At 38.1% G+C, this 20,404-nt stretch overlaps 2 protein-coding genes across 2 annotated transcripts; one reads left to right on the forward strand and one right to left on the reverse strand.

Annotated features, from left to right (window-relative positions):
• The first annotated feature begins 52 nt into the window (after positions 1 to 52).
• qin (tudor domain-containing protein qin) lies at positions 53 to 15,348 on the forward strand. Its single transcript, XM_028314752.1, has 23 exons — positions 53 to 310; positions 1,328 to 1,569; positions 1,646 to 1,730; positions 2,093 to 2,224; positions 2,413 to 2,567; positions 2,660 to 2,740; positions 2,910 to 3,182; positions 3,285 to 3,376; positions 3,459 to 3,622; positions 3,961 to 4,140; positions 4,228 to 4,302; positions 4,388 to 4,540; positions 4,992 to 5,136; positions 5,906 to 6,040; positions 6,824 to 6,974; positions 7,774 to 7,902; positions 7,979 to 8,075; positions 8,245 to 8,441; positions 9,896 to 10,116; positions 10,618 to 10,845; positions 12,513 to 13,056; positions 13,146 to 13,420; positions 13,847 to 15,348. Exons 1-23 carry the CDS (start codon positions 253 to 255, stop codon positions 15,189 to 15,191), a joined length of 5,157 nt encoding a protein of 1,718 aa, XP_028170553.1. The 5' UTR covers positions 53 to 252; the 3' UTR covers positions 15,192 to 15,348.
• LOC114360175 (isatin hydrolase) lies at positions 15,345 to 20,069 on the reverse strand. The gene is made up of 5 exons (XM_028314753.1): positions 19,735 to 20,069; positions 17,520 to 17,641; positions 16,817 to 17,005; positions 15,863 to 16,039; positions 15,345 to 15,506 (listed from the first exon to the last, which is right to left on the reverse strand). The coding sequence occupies exons 1-5, from the start codon at positions 19,938 to 19,940 to the stop codon at positions 15,412 to 15,414; spliced, it is 789 nt and encodes a 262-aa protein (XP_028170554.1). The 5' UTR covers positions 19,941 to 20,069; the 3' UTR covers positions 15,345 to 15,411.
• Positions 20,070 to 20,404: the final 335 nt, after the last annotated feature.

The following is a 20,404-nucleotide window of genomic DNA, read 5'->3' on the forward strand; positions in this document are numbered from 1 at the left end:
GAACAGATAGATCTACATCCCTAGTTAGTCTGTGTTTGTTTTTTTTTCTCTTCCTGTCTGTTGTTTTTCGTCCGGCGGGGTATGTACCGGGTCTTTCCTGTGGGATTTTTTGAAAATTATGAATGTAGATGATCTTCAATCATCTTACTTCTTAATTTCGCCTGCCCACTTTAAGATATTTTAAATCTTTGCTCTATAAATGCTGTGTCTTGAAAAAGATACATAAATAACTAAAAAATTCAAAGCTTCACAATGGACGAAAAACTGAAGAAAATTTGTCCGAACTGCAGTCAGCTCTACAACTTACGATGTGAGTATCAGTGAAAATAAAATTTATTTTTTATTGTTATTAAAAACCACTAGCTTCCAAGATGCCAACAGCCTTTTTGTTTTGTTATCATGGATACCTACCTACGTACTTATTATTCCATGCCTACGTAACTAAAAATCAGGTCGGTTGTCCTATCCAATGTCAAATTAAAACTAGCCGAAACTTGTTGGGAATTCTCCTGTAATAATTCTAAATGCTATTAAGAAAGTGTTATCAGTTACACAATATTAATATTCTGAAGGTAGTTTGTTTAAAAACTCTTTATTTTGAAAACTCTTTTTAAAATATATGTACTTAGTTCAATACAGGCTTGGTCGATCACAGTCCAAGGGCTCCCCGGTTTAGGGTTCCGATACAAGGCACTGTCTAGCCTTCCGATAGATATGCCACGGCATAGTTTGTTCTTATTATTGTTTATTTTTCATAATATACATTTGTTTATCTACCTACCCACAATGGTTTTAAATTGTTTGTTGTTTACATATCCTGTGTGTTTGAGTGGTCATTCTTTATTTATAAGTCGCTACAGAATATTTTGATAAAGTTAATTTGATCAATTTATTGATAACAAAAACTTATCTTACAAAAAATATGAACTGTTGGCTAAAAACTCATTTATTTCAAAACAACAATTATAAGAAGATAAAATGTATTAAAAATAAATATGTCCACAATCCAACAGATACATAGTAGGTACAATGTGGTAAGGCCTATTATGGTAGGCTTTTGTTTATCGATAAGGATGAATCAACATTGCTGAAATCAATGTTCCTGGAAATTATAGCAGCCTCAAGGTTCCCAGCAAGTTTGTGGCAGTTGATAAATTAACTGTGTTATAAATATTTATCATACATATTGAATGTAGGGCTTAAAGTAAATATAATTGGTATAATTAGTTATCAGGTACTCTTAATTAATTATTGTATTGATATGGACTTTCATTAGCTACATCTGCATTATTTATAAGTTGTGTAATGGTCTATTTCATATTTTTAGCGCTGACTCCTGTGCTCAGGGGAAACATCCCACTTTTCCTAAAATGTGGGCATTCTATGTGCGAATCATGCATCAGGAATATTGTTAAATTTGCTGAACCCATAGAGTGCAAAGTATGCCACAATGATATGGAAGTCAAATCATCCGATGTGGCTTTGTCATCTTTGAACAAGTCGTTATTGTACCAAGTATTCCCAGTAAATGTATTTCTGCTGGGAGAACTCACTTTACAATTCATGGAGGTAAGCTGTTACCAAATAGGGATAACTTTGAATTTAAAACAATAAAAGTATTTCAAACTCTTTTATTTACATTCAGGATAACAGCCAGACGCAAAATGGAAAACACGAAGATTACTACATTGATTTACAAAAAATTATCCAAAGCGTTGACAGCACCAAAGGTATTATCTTGGTTTTCTTAAGTTCTTTTGATATAACGCTAATGACTATTCTCATTAATGACGTTTTAACAGGCAGTACCTACACACTGTAGATTCTGCAACTGCAGACGGAGCACTGGATAACTCGAGCAGTAGTTGTTAAATATCGTATTTATTTTTATAGCTTGTATTGCTTACCTGCTTGGTCCAAAGGATGACTAGGACCTCTAGCAATAATTTTTTTTAGCCGTTTGTTTTTGAATTGATAATGTTAGCAATATTATTTGAATAATTTTTGTGTTGTTTTGGTTTTTGTGTTGATGATATTTAAGTATTTATTAATATTATGATTATTTTTAGTTTTGATGTTATTTTGTTTACAGGCCAATGTTTGGAGTGCCATATTCCTACAACAAAAATGTGCAAACAATGTGCCACAATTTTATGTGATACATGTTTTAATAAAACACACAAAAACTTTGTTGTGTTTAAAAACCATGTCCTGACTAATATTGGTAAACTGAACTTAATAGTCTAATGCCCGTTTTCACCATCAATCCCTAATTTTTAAGTGACCCCCATGGTAACACACAACAGGAATTTTGTTTTCATAGGAGTCACTTAAAAATTAGGGATTAATGATGAACGGGCAAAATCAAATCATTGATTGATGTTTTATTAACAAATTGTATATTTCTTCTAGAAGAAGTAATGGAACCCAACCACTGCAAAGTACACAAAGATAAACCTCTTGACTATTACTGCAATGATTGTTCTAAATCCATTTGTATGGACTGCTTGATGGTCGGTGGTGAAAAGTCATGCAAGGACCATAATGTGGTGTCTATGCAGGAAGTAGTAAGTATTGTGTCAAAAAATCGTATTTAGATGTTTATTACTATATGCTCCTCTTTTTATATTTATACTTTAACACTTGAACTATATTGCAGAATGCAAAATTCTATGAAGATATAAACCAAATATCGCCTAAAGTCGACGAAACTTATAAGAGACTGACTAAAACAGCTGTAGTAAGTATAATTTTTTTACCTACTCAATGAAGATGTCATGCTTTTTTATTGATCTAATGAGCCTGATAGGTGGAGATCTTCAAAATGTCTGTTCATACTTCGTCATTTGTTTGGTTTTTCTATGAATTTTAATTCTTTGAAAGCTGTTACCTTTAATTCATCTTTACAGGACATTGGCAACATATTGCACAATATGGAAAACGACACAGGTGCTACTTGTGAGCTCACCAATATAATAGCAGATATAGAACAACACTTTTCTAAACTAACATCCAAAATTCAAAGTCACAAAAAAGAAGTGATAGATATAATACTTACATTGAAATCTGCTGAAAAGGACTCACTACGAAAAGCTAAAAATGATGTTTCTAATGCCTTAAAAAATGCGAAGAAAGTCTTAAACACTATTAATTGCTCGTCAGATCCTGAAAAGCAGAAACAGGTAAAAGCCAATTATATAAAAATACTAAAATGTATCTTAAGCTTGAGCATACTCATCTTCTTTTACATTATTTGGTTATTTCATATTACATTTCTGTTTCAGATTAATCTTTCAGTACTTTTGGAGAGTGCAAAGGAAATAATCAATGCACCATGGTATTTGAGCAAAGACGAAAATAGTAATGATCCTCTAAAGTAAGTAACTTAAATTACTTTAAATACTTAATCAAACCCACACAGTATGTTACGTCATGATTTAACTTTTTTATCCATTCAGGGTGGCAGTTAACGAAGACTTGTGTGCTTTGATAACGGATTACATACACCTAGAAGGAAATGTAAAGTCGGTGTATAAACTGCAGTCCACTTTGGAACTAGGGGCTGACGTAGAAATACCACCCGCTCCAACTGCACCGGTTTACCCACCTGAACTGCCAAAAGGTATGTTATTTTATAGTTGACTTACAATAAAATTATTTTTAATTTATGGGAAAGTTACTGTATGTTTTTTACCATTCCATGCCTTTTTTGAGCTGCTATTATAATTATTCTAGTTCAATGAAGTCCTAGCATCAATGCGACGGGTAATGATCTATTTATGTGATCAAATCTTTTGGGGAGGTGATATGTTTTACATTCTGTGGGCTTAAGATCCCACGCCTTACCCTCTGACTTTAACTTTTTTGTGTATTAATAGCCTTGGGAAGATATGCAACTTTTAAACCTAGTTATCATAACTGGTCTTTCTCCCCTTCTCATTTCGCATGTCTTTTATTCAGATGTGAGACAGCAAAAGAAAAAGAAGCCTGCTGATACAGAAGAGAACAGAAGCAATGCCACCCGAGATTATAAACCTGGGTTTTCCATGAACGCGCCTAAGTATCGCAGCAAGAGTGGTTCCGTGTCGTCACTCAACTCCTGTGACAGCGAATCCTCGTACAAAAGCTACATTACACGAAGTAAGATATTTTGTCTAAGTAAATGTTGCTCGTCTTACCAAAAACTGGTAGTAAATATAATAACAAATACCTATTTTTTATTTTTAGATGAGCCAAACAGACCGATCGTTCAACATGTTCAGCCATTTGAAGAAAGCCGTCACCCGAAACCGATATATGAAGGTAATTATAAATATTCTATTTTCCTTATCTCTAGGCAGTCTTCGAATTCTTTTGACTAAATTTGTACGTTTTTTGCATATTTCAGGCTCCCAGGAGTTAATCTACATAACGCATATAGTTGATCCACACAACTTCTTTGTGCAGCGTTCTTGCCATCAAAGGCTCGTAAAAGATATGATAAGAGAGTTCCGTAATGCAAACTCTATGCCGAAACCGTCTGTCAACCATATAACTGAAGGTATGTACCTAACCATTGTAATTGTACACTAGGGCTGGGCTGCACCATCTTACTTCGGCTTTAACAAACGTCAGTAATCTGTCAAAATCCATAAAAAACACCGGTTATCGTTATAGTTACTGTTAAAGTTAGGTAGTGCAACTCAGCTTAGGTCTCTCTTAAAATATTCGTTTTTCATTCAAAGCCCTTAGATACTCGCTTTTAATCCATGCTGATAAAAAATGTTTCGACAATTCAATTCAGTCAGATGCTAGGTAAAAGAAATAAAATCTAACGAATGAACATGAACAGCTACAAAATAATAACTAATCCTAAACAGTCGGTACAATATAAACAAAGGTGTAACAGTATATTATTATTCCTTCAGTTCATATTACATTTCGCGTAATCCTTAATCATCATAAACACACATGCCAATGTTACTCTAGTAATCAACGTCTATCGCACACAGGTAAAGTGTACCTCGTATTCAACAAGGCGGACAATATGTGGCAGAGATGCCGCGTCATGCGGATTGATCGCAAAAATCAAAGTCAGATACAAGTGCAAGTGTTTTGCTTCGACTTTGGCAGCATCGAATTTGTGGGGATTGACAAGTGAGTAGAATTTTGATCGACTTCAAAAAAAGGAGGAGGTTCTGAATACAGTAAACTTAGTAAGTTAATTGACTTCGACAATTTTATAAGCCAATAATATAATGATTATAATAGAGTCAAATTAAGATTACATCTTAGAACCCTAACATTATTTAGATTTAGATGAGGTTGCAAAAATTTTATCAGTAGATAACCATTGTTTGTAAACAACCTTCTTTTGTTATTCCTTACTCCAGCTACATACAGAGGGACTGTTATTCTGCTATGAACTACAAATTCCATTGTATTTTTTCTCGAGTAAGATGTTTAGTTTTCGCTATTGCGCTTAGTCAGCGTAAGGTATTATTCACTTAACTAACGTCCGTATTCACAAACATTACTATGAGGTCTCACAGTGTGCGTGCACAGGGTGACACAAGAACCAATCACAGAGCTCTATACAACGCTGTGCGTTCTACAGGGTGTTAGGTAAATGGGTATATGAGCCGACACTAGCCCATGTTAACATAGTCATATAAATGGTATGGTGAAGTCAGAAAATTGATATCTTCATTTTAATTATTTTTATTTTCATACAAATCGGATTTTATAAAATTTATTTTGTATGAAAATTAAAAAAAATTAAAATGATGATATCAATTTTCTGACTTCACCATACCATTTATATGACCATGTTAACATGGGCTAGTGTCGGCTCATATACCCATTTACCTAACACCCTGTATATGCAAGCATCGTTTGTGAATACGGGTATTTATTAAATGCTTAGGTTGCGTTTGCTGCCGCCGGCAAGGCTTCAAGATCCGAGCCCACTAGCTCTAAACTGCTCACTGGCAAACTGCGTACCTAAAACCGGAAGATGGACAAGCGACGACTCCATCCTTATCCAGAATATTATCGACAAGTAAGTAAATACTTGTAATTGTTTATTTGGCTCAAATTCCAAACCATAATCAATAACAAACATTCATCAAAGCGCAAGTTTGAGTGGGTTTTGATAAACATAATACACAAGTACAGCCGACAACGTGTAATCTATACTTACTAATATTATAAATGCGAAAGCAACTCTGTCAGTCTGTCTGTCTGTCTTGCTTTCACGCCTAAACCACTGAACCGATTTTGATGAAATTTGGCATAGAGATACGAGTCCCCNGAGTCCCCGGAAAGGACATAGGATAGTTTTATCCCAGTTTTTGAAACAGGGACGCGCACGATCACGATAAAGTTTTTCTGTGACAGACAAAATTCCACGCGGGCAAAGCCGCGGGCGGAAAGCTAGTTGTAAATAAAGTGTAATGACACTTGTTGCAAAATAGCCTGTAAGACAACGAGAAAAGAAGCCACTGTTAGCTTGATCTCCGTACATCAAAAGTTACATTAGAATTCATCTGCCCTGTAGTTTTGCGTGAAGCAGTAACAAACATCCATAAATCCACCCTAAACTTTTCAGCCGGGCTAGGATGCACGCAATGAAAATCTTATAGAGGTTTTTAGACGACAAATGTATGGGCTTATCGCGTAAAATCGATAAAATGGCGTGATAAACGCTTATCGCGGCGCGTATCCTAAGCCCTTTTGGTCTTAATTTTATTTAGAACAATATTGCGATTCCTATATTCCCTATCAATGTAATATTATGTAAATATAGCAGAATAAATAATAATGAAATCTTTTATTTTCCAAGTAAACAAGCGGTCATGCACGTCCGCCACATCCGCTCTAACGAGTGCATGGTGACGTACGAGTGTGACGTCACGACTTTCGAAGACAGCGTGAGCGTTGCGCACGCGCTGGTGTTCCACGACCGCGCCAAACTGATCAACCCGAGGCTGCCTGTGAGTATTAAATAAATATTTTTAGGTTTAAAATTCGTTGGTTTCAGCCAAATGACGTCCGCTGCCTGCCTTCCCCAAGGATTTCCATAATGACCGGTCCTACGCTGCCTGCATCCAGGCTCTTCCCGCGACCTTCACCAGATCGTCGGTCCACCTAGTGGGAGGCCTACCCATACTATGTCTTCCGGCCCGTGGTCGCCACTCGAGATCTTTGCTGCCCCAACGGCAGGTTTATAATTATTAACTACCAATAACTCTGCATTACCAATAACGATCTGATGAAGGTCGCGGGAACCGGTCGTTATGGAAATCCTTGGGGGAGGTTTTTGTCCAGCAGTGGACGTCATTTGGCTGAAACAAACGAACTCTGCATTTATTCACAGAAGATTTCAGCATTCCATACAACTGTTCTCTATTACTATGTACTGTCCAACTGGTTTGAATATTGTTTATTCAAAATAACTCATTAATGGGAATTCAGTTTAAATGGACATAGTGTAGTGTGTGACGGTGCTGGCGAAAAAATAACATGTGGGTAGAATTAAATAGTTCTACCCCACTTACTGATTGACTACTCGACACTCCAGTCAGCCAGTGACCACTGCCACCGCAAGTCGATCGAATCGTCAGACAAAAGAGTATTATTATTGCCTACCGCGTATCGCGTTTAATTCACGATGAAGAGTTATTTAAATAATGCAACAACGCATTATTATGTAATTGTTTTTTTATTAATTGTGTAGTAAAAAGTATACTTGACTAGAACTTTCGTTGATCATCTTTTCATAATTTGTTTTAGTATCCATCACCAACGAACATAATGGATAGGCCAAAAATATTCATGAGCAACAATGACTTCAAACCAAAGTCCATTGAGGAGGCGTACATTACACATATTGTTAGCCCAGATAAATTCTACGTAAGAAAGGTAAGTGGAAGAAATATTTTGATGATTTGACTCACAATTTAATAGTGAATTAATTTTGAATTACACCACATTTCAGCGTCATTTGCAAAGCATATATGAGAAGTTATGTGAAGATCTGGATCAAGAGTACAGTCTGGGCGTTAACAACGGCAGTATTTATCTACCTGAAATTGGTAAGTGAACTTTTAATCACAAATATTGTCATTGTGATACACAAACATTAAAAACTGAAACTTTTCTGTGGACATGTTTGGCTTGGTGCATCTAAAACGCAACTACCCCCGGTGTCACTGTGACACCGGAGTTTTGTTTTTTTTTTTTTTCAATAATGTTTTTTATTAGGCATGGTATGCGTCGTGAACACCGACAAGTATCGCGCGGAGCAACCGGAGCTGTCGTCTTGGGAGCGCGCCATCGTCATGGAGCTGCCTGGCCGCGGCCGCGCGCGTCTTCTGCTACCAGACTGCGGCGCGTCGCTGCTGGCGCACTGGGGCTCGCTGCGCCGCATCCACCGCCACTTCACCGCGGCCAAGGCGCTCGTGAGTACCGCCCACTGTGCAGGCGTCGAGACACTCTTGGGAGCGCGCCGCTGCTGGCGCACTGGGGCTCGCTGCGCCGCATCCACCGCCACTTCACCGCGGCCAAGGCGCTCGTGAGTACCGCCCACTGTGCAGCGTCAAGACGCTTCTTGGGAGCGCGCTCGTGATGAAGCTGCCTGGCCGCGGCCGCGCGCGTCTTCTGCTGCCAGACTGCGGCGCGTCGCTGCTGGCGCACTGGGGCTCGCTGCGCCGCATCCACCGCCACTTCACCGCGGCCAAGGCGCTCGTGAGTACCGCCCACTGTGCAGGCGTCGAGACACTCTTGGGAGCGCGTCGCTGCTGGCGCACTGGGGCTCGCTGCGCCGCATCCACCGCCACTTCACCGCGGCCAAGGCGCTCGTGAGTACCGCCCACTGTGCAGGCGTCGAGACACTCTTGGGAGCGCGTCGCTGCTGGCGCACTGGGGCTCGCTGCGCCGCATCCACCGCCACTTCACCGCGGCCAAGGCGCTCGTGAGTACCGCCCACTTTGCAGCGTCGAGATACCAGCCCTCGAACTTCCACGGGATAGGCAAGTAATATTTTCAGGTATTATAGATAATTATATCATGCATCAATATAAAGTAAGTCTAGCTGCCATTTTTCTAGGACAACAGAGAAAAAAATGTTTTCTGAAAATCATAAATTATTAAATAATTCCTAAATTACTGCAGCAATAACCATTTATTTTTACATAAAGGTAGACGTTATAGTGATAGGTAAATTTATTTACAAAATTCTGACTTAATGTAATTTTTTTAGAAAATATGCTTCTAAAACAGTTTTTTTTATAAAATCACAAAATCGAATATTTCTTCGAAACTAAACAAATACAACTACTAGTTCCTTCATCAATTGTATACATAATAGTAATATCTAACGATTGAATTAATAAAACAGGGATGTCCGCTTCTAAGCCAAAATAAAACACTGTGCAGCCCTAGACAAGTGACAAAAGTGACAGTCTAAAGACTTTAGCTCCGGTGTTTTGGAATTACATCGCTCCGTGAACGGTGTCGATTCGATCAAAAAGAGTGCCACTTGTCTGGTCATTCATCAATTTGAATTGATGCCACGCCTCTTTGTTCTTTGAGGAAGAAAAGAAACGACTACTGCGTACTTACTGCCTTGTCATGGTTCTAACTAAACTACGCAGTGCCAGCAATCTGACAAAACGCCTGCAATAGGAGCTCTAGCACGTTCTATTGCGTAGCTTTGAAGCTACTAGGTAGCGGTCTTCAAAAGGTTCAATTTCAGCGTAATCGTTCCGATCGACGACTGTATGTTGTCCATGCTCTGACGTCAACGTGTAACAGAGATCACAACTATGGCGTTTATTAGAGACCACAGCCTTACACCGCACATCCAGTCTCTTATAGTGAACATATCAAGACAAAAGTCAATATTGAATTCCAGGCCACGGAATGCTACCTAGCGGGCGTGACTCCTCTCAACAAGAAGTGGAGCACCGGCTCTGTGGCGCTCCTGCGCAAGTATCAAGAGCGCTTGTTGGAACTACACGTGGATGACACCCGCGCCCGCGCCGTGGGCGTTACGCTATACGACAAGACTGACGTCGAAGACGTGATCTGTATCAACAATGAGATGATCAAGCACAAGTTTGCTGTCACGTTCGGGTATGTGTTAGAATTGAGCGTATTTTGACTGGCTATAATACTGAATTGAAGGAGTGAGTGGACAAAGGTCTTAACTAACAAAATGAGTTATGAGTGTTTGAAAATGTTAATCTGCTCATACCACATTTGAATCCTGAAATGTATGAATGCATGTCAGATAACACCTTTCTTAAGGTTTGACACGTTACAAAATTGCGTGTTTTGAGCTCATTAGTCGATTTTATCATCACTTGAAACCTATGTTCATGCAAAAAAGCCGATTCTTCAGTTTTGTCAGATAACACCTTTGTCCACTCACCCCTTCAATTCGAAACTTTTCGTAAACGGTATGTTTGATTTTGAAAACACAATTTAGTTTGTCCCAATTATTCGCAAAATGCTTAGTTCTCAAAACACCAACCGATTCTCAGCAAGGCTAATTCGCAAAGTAACAAATTCTTAAAAGAATCATTTGTATTATTAATTTCTTTCACGTATTGACTCAAAAATAACTTATTTCAGATTATTCAAGTTCAACAAAAATGACGCCCAAGATCAAGTCATTACAAACAAGTCTCCTCTTGACCCACCGAAACAATACCGAAAACCAAAACCTGAAGTGACCATCCTGAAAAAACAAAGTTCTCCTAAAAAGAAAATAAAAGAACAAGATTTGGAAGCAAAAGATAAGGGTCCGCTCCGGCTGGAAGCCAAACTTCTGCATTACCAATCCCCGTCGTTGCTATACATCTCGCTGCTCCATCAGAACAAATTGTTCCACGATTTGTATGAAAAAATACAAAANGATACCAGCCCTAGGGCTGTGACAAAACGTGACAGTCGAAAGACTTTAGCTCCCGTGTTTTGGAATTACATCGCTCCGTGAACGGTGTCGATTCGATCAAAAAGAGTGCCACTTGTCTGGTCATTCATCAATTTGAATTGATGCCACGCTTCTTTGTTCTTCGAGGAAGAAAAGAAGCGACTACTGCGTACTTACTGCCTTTGTCATGGTTCCAAATTACGCAGTGCCAGCAATCTGGCAAAGCGCCTGAAATAGGAGCTATAGCACGTTCTATTGCGCAACTTTGATGCTAGGTTACAGTCTCCTAGTAGCGGCGTAGTACTAGTACCCGCCCCAGGTGCCAAGCATCAGGGGGTGACACAAGTCGTGCAGATTAGTACTCACTGGCGCATCTGCATGGCAAATCTGCGGTCTATGTCAACCGGGTGCCAACCCATGCTACGCCGCCACTGCAGTCTCCTATTAAAAGGTGAACGCGCTGTTCGATTTCAGCGTAATCGTTCCATTCTACGTCTGTATATTGTCTATGCTCTGACGTCAGCGTGTAACAAGAGATCACAACTACACGTGACGAACTGATGGCGTTTATAACATACAGCCTTACACCACACATCCATAGTCTTATAGTGAACTTTCAAGACAAAAGTCAATATTGAATTCCAGGCCACGGAATGCTACCTAGCGGGCGTGACTCCTCTCAACAAGAAGTGGAGCACCGGCTCTGTGGCGCTCCTGCGCAAGTACCAAGAGCGCTTGTTGGAGCTACACGTGGACGACACCCGCGCCCGCGCCGTGGGCGTCACGCTATACGACAAGACTGACGTCGAAGACGTCATCTGTATCAACAATGAGATGATCAAGCACAAGTTTGCTGTCACGTTCGGGTATGTGTTGAATTGAGCGTATTTTGACTGGCTATAATACTGAATTGAAGGAGTGAGTGGACAAAGGTCTTAACTAACAAAATGAGTTATGAGTGTTTGAAAATGTTAATCTGCTCATATCACATTTGAATCCTGAAATGTATGAATGCTTGTCAGATAACACCTTTCTTAAGGTTTGACACGTTACAAAATTGCGTGTTTTGAGCTCATTAGTCGATTTTATCATCACTTGAAACCTATGTTCATGCAAAAAAGCCGATTCTTCAGTTTTGTCAGATAACACCTTTGTCCACTCACCCCTTCAATTCGAAACTTTTCGTAAACAGTATGTTTGATTTTGAGAACACAATTTAGTTTATCCCAATTATTCGCAAAATGCTTAGTTCTCAAAACACCAACCGATTCTCAGCAAGGCTAATTCGCAAAGTAACAAATTCTTAAAAGAATCATTTGTATTATTAATTTCTTTCACGTATTGACTCAAAAATAACTTATTTCAGATTATTCAAGTTCAACAAAAATGACGCCCAAGATCAAGTCATTACAAACAAGTCTCCTCTTGACCCACCGAAACAATACCGAAAACCAAAACCTGAAGTGACCATCCTGAAAAAACAAAGTTCTCCTAAAAAGAAAATAAAAGAACAAGATTTGGAAGCAAAAGATAAGGGTCCGCTCCGGCTGGAAGCCAAACTTCTGCATTACCAATCCCCGTCGTTGCTATACATCTCGCTGCTCCATCAGAACAAATTGTTCCACGATTTGTATGAAAAAATACAAAAGTACTATACGACGACGAAAACTCAGGGCAAAAGCGAATGGGCGGTCGGTGACAGATGCTGCACGATTTGTGCTCAATCGCAGACGTGGCGGCGCGCCGTCATAGTCGAATTTGAAAAGGACAATGCGAAGATATTTTACTCGGATTTCGCGTGTATTGAGACGGTGCCGACCGCCAGCTTGAAGGAGCTGCCGAATGAATTCGCGGCGGTAGGCGACGCCGCTATCAAATGCCACCTGTGCGGCGTCATCCCAGCAGTCGGCGACGAGTGGCCGTCTCTCACGAAGGAGTACCTCAAGGAACTCCTAGATGCCTACAAGAGAATATTCATCACCAAATTAGGCTCATTCAAAAACAAAAGCATGCCCATCGAAATCTGGGTGTATCACACCACTCAAGGCGGCGCTTTGGAGCCTAATAAATCCGAATGGCGGTGTTTGAACAAGAAAATCATTGAACAGGGTTTGGGGATACCAGATAAAGTTCAGGAGGTAAAGTTTTTGATCAATATTTTCATTAGATATATTGAAATAAATGCTTTATTGGAAATATACTTTTAATAACATATTTTATTTTACAGGTCACTTCTCCTGAGAATCTAGGCAGTGATGATGAAATGTTATCATTTCTAAATATAACAGGATCAGTAAATGAATGGCTTCAGTTGGAATCCATGCCCATAAAACCACTTCTAAAAGATGACAGTGAGTCTGTAAGCGATACCCCCTCACCAAATGTACTTGATGAGGTTACTGATGAAATGAATGAATTCTTGAAGAATGCAGACACGGTGTTCATTTCTGATTGGCTGCCAGCAGAAAAACTGCCTAACAAAGAGTTCACAGGAATGCCTACGTAAGTTTGTCTACTGTTATTATAAGAGTTGTATTTTCGGGTTTGATCCCCGATATCGATTTGGGTGTTTTCTGTGTATAAGACGTATAAATAAAAAAAAAAGTATAAAGTATATTTCCATTATTATCTGATTGGTTACCTAATTACCCATTGTACAAGCTCTGTTTAGTTTGGGACTGTATGACGCATTGTATAATGTCCAAGAATATGTATTTATTATTGTTAAAGCCTACATGTAGATTTACTTTTGAAAGTACCTGGTATTTATTATTATTATTGGTTTTTGGGCCTTTATTTGCGCCAACTCGACCAGGTTTGATCTATTGTGGCAGCCCTTGTCTTTAGAGTTCACTGCTTAGTCCCGTTGAGTCTATAAATAGTAGAAAGTACCTGGTAACATTTAGAACTCCCAATTTTTATTTACAGGTACATAGACAATGACGGAGTAATATACCTCCACGATGTGTGTCAGCAAGATACCCTGGATTTGATTCGTAAAGCATTAGACATTCGTTTCAAGAACCCCGACCCTAGAGCTAAATTTGTCAAGTGGTCCGTTGGTGAGCCATGCGTCGCATTATACTATCTAGATAAACGTTTTTACAGAGGACGAATTCTCGAGGTCTGTGATGACATATCCAGTTGTGTTGTGCAGTATATCGATTATGGTAATGAAGAAACTTGTTCTTATGAGGATTTACGCAAGAGCATTGCGCTGTACCAAATACCTATACAAGCCCACAAATGTGTCTTGAGCCGGATCAAACCAGTGGACGACCACTGGAACAGACAAATTTTAGACTATATTCACAAATTTATGGTCGAAAAGAAATGCCTTATTAAAGTATCCGGTGAAACTGACGGCGATGTGACACCAATAGAACTGAAATATGATAAGTTGTGGCTAAACGACCACTTGGTGGAATTTGAAATGGCTGTATACACTGACGGTAGTAAGGCTTGTGTACGAAAGTACGCGCCTCCAACCGTTGATAAACTCGCTGAAGAAGCAATCGAATCTGATTCTGGCCCTGATTATATTGTTGAGGAATCGACTGAAACGGGCCCGATGTCGACATCGGCAGATTCCATCGATGTGAGAGCTATGCGAGGGAAAGACTGGAATAAATTGCTCGATGATGACGACGACGAAGATGAAATAGAAGAAAAATTTACAACATACCCGAAATTCGATAAAACTGAATTTCTGTGCAACGTTACTATTATTAACGATACCAAAACAATGGAACTTAATATTATCCACGACGATGAAACTAATCTAATATATGAAGAGATGTTCCGTAAATTGCAAGAGCAAGGTGAAAATATGAGTCCGTTGAACGGCATATTTGAAAATAAAGCTTGCGTTGCTCTGTTCCATGAAGATGCCCAGTGGTATAGGGCGTCCATCTTACAACACAGTGAAGAGAAAAACCTAATCAAAGTTCGTTATGTGGATTACGGAAATATTGAAATAATTTCTTTAGCTGATGCTAGAGAAATAACAGATGATTTTTCTCACCTTCCGCCCGCTTCTATACAAGTAAAGATACATGGTGTTGAACTTAATCAAGACTTAGAAATAGATTTGATATCAAAGGAGTTCGCCAGTACATTTTTAGAAAAAGGCCCTTTCACTGCTAAAGTGATCAACTACATTGATCCATACCCAATTGTTGAACTAAGAAATGACGCCAATGAATTGGTATACGAAAGCCTTATCAGTAAAGGCGTTTTTCTAAAGTCTGATATTGTTAATTCAGACGCCTAAGTGTTGTCTCAAATGTTTTCAAAATATTTTTTCTTTTATAAGTAACTATGTTAAGTTTGATTATAGTAGACGTTACGTAGTCAATACTCGTCTCGTTATGCGGGTCTTATTCAAATAAGCTTATATTAATGGTATAAACATTAAAAAAACGAATCTATTCATTGGTTTTCTTTACTACGCATAGATTTCTTATAAATTCAATCATACTAATCGAAGCAAATTAATGTTTCTTGGGGCAAATGGCTACAAATCGTACTGGTGCTCCAGTTCCCTGTCTTATTTTCATTGGCAATACTATGGCAGTGCAACCATATTCTGAAAAAGAATAAAATAAAGATTATTTAGAATTTCAGACAGTAAAAACTAATTTACATATAAATACATGTTTAAGATAATTAAATTAACTTTTTCTTTAAGACTATTCTATATGTATATATGTGAGATCTATGTCTATATGTAAGAACTTTTATATACCAACATTGGAGCAATAAAGAATTTGAATTTAAGACCCCTGAAATGTTGCCCTAATCTTTTACACATTACAGATGTTAAGTGGTAGAATATTATCAGCTCAGCAGTCTTAACACAAATTATTTTTAGCCAAGTAACAAGTGAAGTCGAATTAACAACGAAGGTTACTCCTTTTTTCATAGTCGGTTATAAATACTTACCGGGTATATCCCTACTTAGATTGACATTTTCAATGTTGTACAACCCAGCACTAGAAGCTACTTTGTGTACTGGATAATCTTGGCTTGAGCCAGGGTCTACTGAAGCGACATCTACACCGATGCCAACAACCTTCTTATATGAGGTCGTTATCCACGTTGCTATTTCCTCACTCAAACCTGTAATAAAAAATATATTTAGAGCTTAACTAAGCGAGTGCCACGCTTGAACTATCTTTTTCGATAGTTTGCACACCCATCGAAATTACCGAAATTATAGGTCGCGCAAAGAGAGTTGAGACAACCGCCACAACACAAGCAAATATTTGTATTACTACGTTGAAATCGCAGTCGGACTGACAAGTGCTTTCTGTCTCACTTACACTCATTTAGCAAGAGTGAGGCAGCTAGTGTATTCGAAATTTGAACTTGAATGTGTTGTGTGTGACAGAGTAAACTAAGAGCTAGTCTGGCTGTTGTTAAAAATCAGATTTTATGGTATAACGTAAGTCTAACTATTACGGTGACTTTTTCTGTATATTCAATAGACTGTAATTCTTCTACTATCGTTATACTATAAATGTATAATATTTGGGCAATAATTAGAAGTATTTTCCCCAACAGCCAGACAGTTTTGACAGTTCAGGCAGTTTTTTAGGGTAGCTCCCAAAGCCACCATGACCCTTGGGAGCATACGCTGACAAACTTTCAGCTTTTATAAAATGACGTAGTTCTGGCGTTCACTTAGCTCTTAGTCTAGAGGTGTGTATTCAAATAAGCCATTTTATTCATCAGTTTGACTAATGTGTTCGTCTCAACTTTCGCTGCGCGACCTATTTATTTTTATTAGCTGTTCCACACAATTGAATTGGAATTTGATGTTGAATAATAGTAGGTACAATTTTCCATGCAAGGAAATGTGAGATAGTGATGTATTTATTGTTATGTGTACCTTACCCGGAAAATTCAGTTTTCCATTGTCAGTCATCCCAAGGTATTTCTGTTTATCATTGTAAAATTTACTCCATCCGAATTTGAAAATGATTATACATTTTTGTTCTGCATTGAGCATATAATCCAAATGTATTTTGTATAGAACAAAATTTGGATCGTCATTTACCCGACTGCTTATATCGACTATAATCACTGAAAATAACAAACTAAAATTGTAATTACCCACGTAATTAAATTTTTAAAATTAACTTGTAATCGCCCGGCAAGCGAAGGGTCATTGGTTCGATTCCCTACCATAGGCATTAGGATTTTTTTCAAGTTATTAAAAAAAAATTAGATGCGACAACCCAATTTTCATTCAGTTCGATGGTGGTAACAACATAACGTTAAAAACGCAATAAAACGTTAATGATTTTTTATAATATTAAGCATTATTACAACAGCTGTATTTTGTATGCCTATTGAGTTGAGTTATCTTGGTAAAGACCAATCCTTATAGCCAGAGTCGAATTTTATGTAGGTAGTAACGTTTTTATTTTAATATGAAAATACAAATATTAAGTAGGTATTACAATATTTACAATACATTTAAGCGTCATCGTCGCTGTATACCTACCTACTATAAATTACTTACGTATACTAAGACTTGTCGTAATCTTAATTCAGGCGTCTTTTATTTTTAATGGTAAAAAGTAAAAATACTTACACGGAACGATAAGCGAATCTAATGGCAGTTCACCGGCGCGCAGTCCTTGTCTATAAAAATGATAAGGGGCGTCCAAATGCGTGCCTCCATGCTCTCCGGCAGCAAATTCGTTTGCAGCATACCTAGAAATATACGAATTTAATTCGGTAATGCTTACCTCAATGCGATGATGTAAAGCAGCGTTTTTCAACCTTTTCCATGACCATAGCTGGGCATTAACTCGTTAATCCGTTAATCGTTAATTAACGAAGTTAACATTTCTATTAACGGATTAACTTTTAAGTTAACTTTGAAAAATGTTAACGGATACGTTAACTTCCGTTAAATTATCCTAAGTCCGTTAATCGTTAATCCAGTACCAATTATTTTCCAAAAAGATACAGAGCAGGCACGCTGAAAAACGCTAGAAAAACGCGTTCTGACAAGTACGTTCGGGTTTCCAGAACTTCCAGAACCCAAAATAACAGTTTTTGTAACCAGATCACTAACGACACTTGTTAGTATGTGTGGGACAACTCTTGCAACTGAATTTAAGACCAGTTTTCTTGAACCGATTGAGAAATTTGGTATACTTATGTAAGTACGATGACAATGCAATGTTATGGTACCATTGAGCTGGTCTGATGATGGAGTCATGTCTTGGCCATAGGAACTCCTTAATGAAACGGCGGCATCGCATCGAATTTGGGTTCGTTGGATTTGTGTTTTCGAGCACTTTAGTACTAGATGATGTCCAGGGTCCTGATGATGGAGTCAGGAGGTGGCCATAGGAATTCCTAAACGAAACGGTTGAAACTAATCGAGTTTGGGTTTGCTGGATTTGTCTTTTCGAGCACTTTGGTGCTAACTAAATTGTATTGTAATTGAACCAAGGCTCTGAAATTGAGATACTACTAAAAAGTGAATAAAATTATAATAATTAAAAAACTTTTTTAAAAACAAGTTTTTATTCTGAAATGCAGTTGTACTAAAACGAAAAAAATAATTGTACTTATGCATGGTTCAAATAATTTCGATTAAGCTTGTAGCGCAAACATAAAAGAGGAATAAATTCCATGCGCGATACATGATTAACGATTAACGTTAAATTGCGTTAAATCTTGCGAAATGTAACGTTTTAACGTTTAACGAAGTTAATTTTTTTATTAACGGTTTAACGATTAACGAAGTTAACTATTTGATTAACGGTGCCCAGCTATGTCCATGACACGACCCCCGCTTTTTTTCATGCATTTTATAAAGATACAAGGATGTTGTAACCCCTAGTAAGGGGTCGCTCGCGACCCACAAGTTGAAAAACACTGATGTAAAGAATTTTAAAATAACAATGTGTTACTGTGGTGTTACTCCAAAGACTAGTATTATATTATCTGTGCTCCAAAGTATCAAAACCTTATTTCATTGTCTTTTAGTCCCGGTTGCCTGAACGAGATCGCTTGATAGCGATTAGGCCACTTATCGAAATTATGCATTTTATATTTTCTGTTTCTTTTTTTTTTGTATCAGTAAAAAAAGTTACCTACCTACCTACTTAGGTAAGTATAAAATATTCAATAAAGCAAGCCTACATTGTATCTCCTATTCTTATATTTTTTTTTATTTCTAGTACCTATTCTAATTTGGCTAGGTACATATTTGTAGCTACTAATTAGCTAGTTAGTGTCCGTGACTCCCACTCGGCATGGGGCACACTATAAACCAGCGTCGTGGGCCTTCCTCACCGTGGGCCACGGTCATTTATGCTAAGGTCCCATTGCGATGTACATAGCAATAATTGTTTTCTTTCTTTCTTTCTTAATTGTAATATTATTTACGTAGGTAGGTTGCTAGTCCACATTGTAAATAAGTTAACTGTGTTATTCCGGGACCTCTAGATAAGTTATCGCTGAACGATGCATTTATTGTTGTGCAACAATATTAGTTATTAGGTACTAGCTTTCCGCCCGCGGCTTCTCCCGCGTGGAATTTTGTCTGTCACAGAAAAACTTTATCGCGCGCGTGCCTGTTTCAAAAACCGGGATACAAACTACAAATCCTATGTCCTTTTCCGGGACTCAAACTATCTCTAAGTATGCCTTTCAACAAAATCGGTTCAGTGGTTTAGGCGTGAAGGCAAGACAGACAGACGAGAGTTACTTTCGCATTTATAATATTAGTATAGATTACTTGTGTGTATTAGTGCATATTAGAAAAGACAATTAATCTATGTCCATACCATGATCCGTCGGGTTCCAAGTTTGCTATCTTCCGAGTGAACACAAAATTTTGAACCCCAGGCCAGTAAATAGTTTGATTATCAAACGGATGTGTCAGATCAATAAATTCGAAATCGCCGCTGAATATAATTTCGTTTAGAGCATTGCGATTCTCCGCTGTGGCTGTCAGGCAAACCGCGAACAATACGAGCGCTGTTAAAGACATCTCGGATGGGACTGCTAGCACTACTGCGCCGATCGGTTTATCAAACTCAGAAATTAACGTCCTTCCTTGTTAGTGAAATGATACACTAACAGACTGTCCTACCCACTTTATACGGGGTTATCAAGAGAGAACCACGGGTTTTTACTTTTCGTTGATAAAAATTTAGCTTAGGTGTTTTTTATTGTAGATATTAACTTTTTCACATAGGAATAGTGTAATTTTGAGATTTTATTATTCTACTCAATCAGAAGTGTAGATAAACTATCATTTTATCTCATCAACATTTTTATCATCAAACCACGCTACTTATTACTTCACAGCTTCACAGATAAAGATAATGGACTATACTTAAGTATTTATTTACCTAGGAGACTACACGGCACAAAAATACTGTGTGCCATCCTTTTTGTATTTTTTTTCCAATTAAATGATACTCTGCGGCTGTTCATGTAAAATTCCTACAT

This window comes from Ostrinia furnacalis, unplaced genomic scaffold, assembly GCF_004193835.3.
Source record: "Ostrinia furnacalis isolate ACB-3 unplaced genomic scaffold, ASM419383v2 OfSCF4915, whole genome shotgun sequence".
NCBI classification, from domain to species: Eukaryota; Metazoa; Arthropoda; class Insecta; order Lepidoptera; family Crambidae; genus Ostrinia; species Ostrinia furnacalis.